The sequence below is a fragment of the Alosa sapidissima genome, chromosome 16 (genome assembly GCF_018492685.1).
Source record: "Alosa sapidissima isolate fAloSap1 chromosome 16, fAloSap1.pri, whole genome shotgun sequence".
Taxonomy (NCBI): domain Eukaryota; kingdom Metazoa; phylum Chordata; class Actinopteri; order Clupeiformes; family Clupeidae; genus Alosa; species Alosa sapidissima.
Genome location: NC_055972.1, coordinates 2,397,396 through 2,399,895, shown reverse-complemented (window position 1 = coordinate 2,399,895; position 2,500 = coordinate 2,397,396). Strand labels below are relative to the sequence as shown.

The window sequence follows — 2,500 nt, the reverse complement described above, 5'->3', positions numbered from 1 at the left end:
CACACGCACACACACAAACGAAGAAACAAGCAGACTTTTGGGAGTACCTGGGTTGGGATGATATGATCATAGATTATATAGTTAAAGAAACTATTACATGAACAATAAATGGATGGAACCTTTATAAACATTTGTTATTGTTATTTATAAACATTTGTTATTGTTATTTATAAACATTTGTTATTCTTATAACGTGTTATTCACAAGCATTTGTTATTGTTGTTTATGAACATGTCGTCTTATTATTTATAAACATTTGTTGTTGTTTATAAACATTTGTTATTGCAGCATTATCATTGTAATAAGTAATAGGATGAAGATAATAACTACTTTCCCTCTCCTCTCCTCCCTCTCTCTCTTCTCTCTCTCTCCTCTCCTCCCTCTCTCTCTTCTCTCTCTCTCCTCTCCTCCCTCTCTCTCTTCTCTCTCTCTCCTCTCCTCCCTCTCTTTTCTCTCTCTCCTCTCCTCCCTCTCTCTCTTCTCTCTCTCTCCTCTCCTCCCTCTCTTCTCTCTCTCTCCTCTCCTCCCTCTCTCTCTTCCCTCTCTTCTCCTCCCTCTCCCTGATCTCTCTCTTCTCCCTTTTTTCTTCTCTCCTCCTTCTCCCTGATCTCTCTCTCCTCTTTTCTTCTCTCCTCCCTCTCCTTGTTCTCTCTCTCTTCTCCTCTCCTCCCTCTCCTTGTTCTCTCTCTTTTCTTCTCTCCTCCCTCTCCCTGTTCTCTCTCTCCACTCCTCGCTCTCCCTGTTCCCTCTCTCCTCTCCTCCTCCTGCAGTGATAAGATCCTGAAGCTGCTTGTGGAGCTGGTAGGTTCTCAGGTGAAGCTGGTTGCCGTGGCAGCGCTGCGTCTGACGCGTGCGCTCCTGCTGAAGTATGAGTGGCGCGTGTCCTACGCCACCGAGGGCGGAGTCAAGGCCGTGCTCAGCAGCATGCAGGAGTTCCCCACCTGCACGCAGGTGCAGCAGATCGCCCTCGCGGTACGTCTAACACACACACACACACACACATCAGAGGAGGCTCCTTCATTGAGGAAAGGGAGGAACACCCTCCCTAAAATTTCAGAGAAAAATAAAAAATATGTAAAGTAAATTACTAATCTGATAAATTACTGTTAAAATTACTATTTGAACACTTTGAATGAACAAAATCGTTCCCCTAGGTCAAAATGCCAACAGCACCCCCTATCGCAATTGAAAATTACTGTATGGAGGAGCTTCCTCCTCAAGCCCCTCATTGAAGTCCATTATAAACGCCTCGGACCCCAGTGGCTCGTGAATCACATCGTTTTCAATGGCCAAGGGAGGTAGCTCCTCCGTACAGTAATTTTCAATTGCGATAGGGGGTGCTGTTTTTAGCGGCAACGGTGAACTAATGAGCAGCTAGCTGCTCTGCAAGCAAGAACGTTATCGGCAGTCATACAACTAAGAATCTTGTGTTGAATGGAAAGCTTGTTTTTTTGCTCCTGAAATAAACAGTACAATGGAATCAGAGGACAATGTCCATCTTTTATACATTCAAATACAGTGCAAAGGTTAGGATCAAAGCAGGAAGACCAGTTCCAAAAATGAAGGATGGTAAGGCTAGTGTAGGCTACTGAATGCTACGTAGTATGACATAGCCAACTCATGACTAACTGGTAACGTTAGCACTGGTCTGTTACAAACGTGGACAGTTCAGGGATTTGGTGATAAAACGTTTTCGGATTGCCTTGTTATAATCATCCAAGTTATGCCTCAACTAAACAATTGTTAAATAATGTTCTTGTTGTTAATATGTTCTTGTTTTCACCGTTCTAACTGTATCTTAGGATGGTTACATTGTTAATGAATGTTTCAGACCATGATGCATTCCTTTAATGACGTCTTCAATAACATTTGCCTTTCGAGTATAAATTCCCACTTAGCTATTACAACCTGTCTTTAAATTATAGCAATTTGGCTTTAAAAACAATAGCATGTTACAAATAACCACATTTAAGGTCTATTTTTAATGGTAAATATAGTTACATGGTTTTATAAAACAAGTGTCTATTTTTAGCATTATAGACTTGTAGCAAATGTAGCTATTACATTGAGCAAAACCTCCAGACTTTCCATAATTTTGCACATCTGGAAAACAGTATTTCATAACTAGACCTACATATCTTCCCTGACTTCCCAGACCTAAATTTACATTTATTTACATTTACATTTATTAATTTAGCACTATTATCCAAAGTGACTTGTATATTTAAATTATATTACAAAGTATATTGTTCCTGGAGGAGTTTGGGGTTAAGTGCCTTGCTCAAATGCACAATGGTGGAAGCCAAGAATTGAATCCACAACTTTTCTGGCTGCTGCATGTTAGCCTAGCTCCTTAGGTCAGACCCCCCCCCCCCCCCCCCCAATAATGTCAGAACAGCATTTATTGCACAACATTGCCAGTTAAAATGCTACATAGTACATGCTGCTGCTATAAATGTGTCTGGGTAAGCGGCCTACATACTCGTTCACATATGCCACC

General features: G+C 41.4%; 1 protein-coding gene across 11 annotated transcripts in view; it reads left to right on the top strand.

Annotated features, from left to right (window-relative positions):
* Positions 1–2,500, top strand: part of LOC121685734 (cullin-9) — an 80,807-nt gene that overhangs the window by 34,110 nt on the left and 44,197 nt on the right. For all 11 annotated transcript variants that reach the window (XR_006023422.1, XM_042066449.1, XM_042066448.1 and 8 more), the window contains one exon: positions 771–972. Coding sequence is in view for 10 of the 11 variants with exons in the window: in XM_042066449.1 (XP_041922383.1) it covers positions 771–972 (202 nt within the window). In the remaining variant the exon portion in view is untranslated. The remainder of the gene's footprint in view (positions 1–770; positions 973–2,500) is intronic.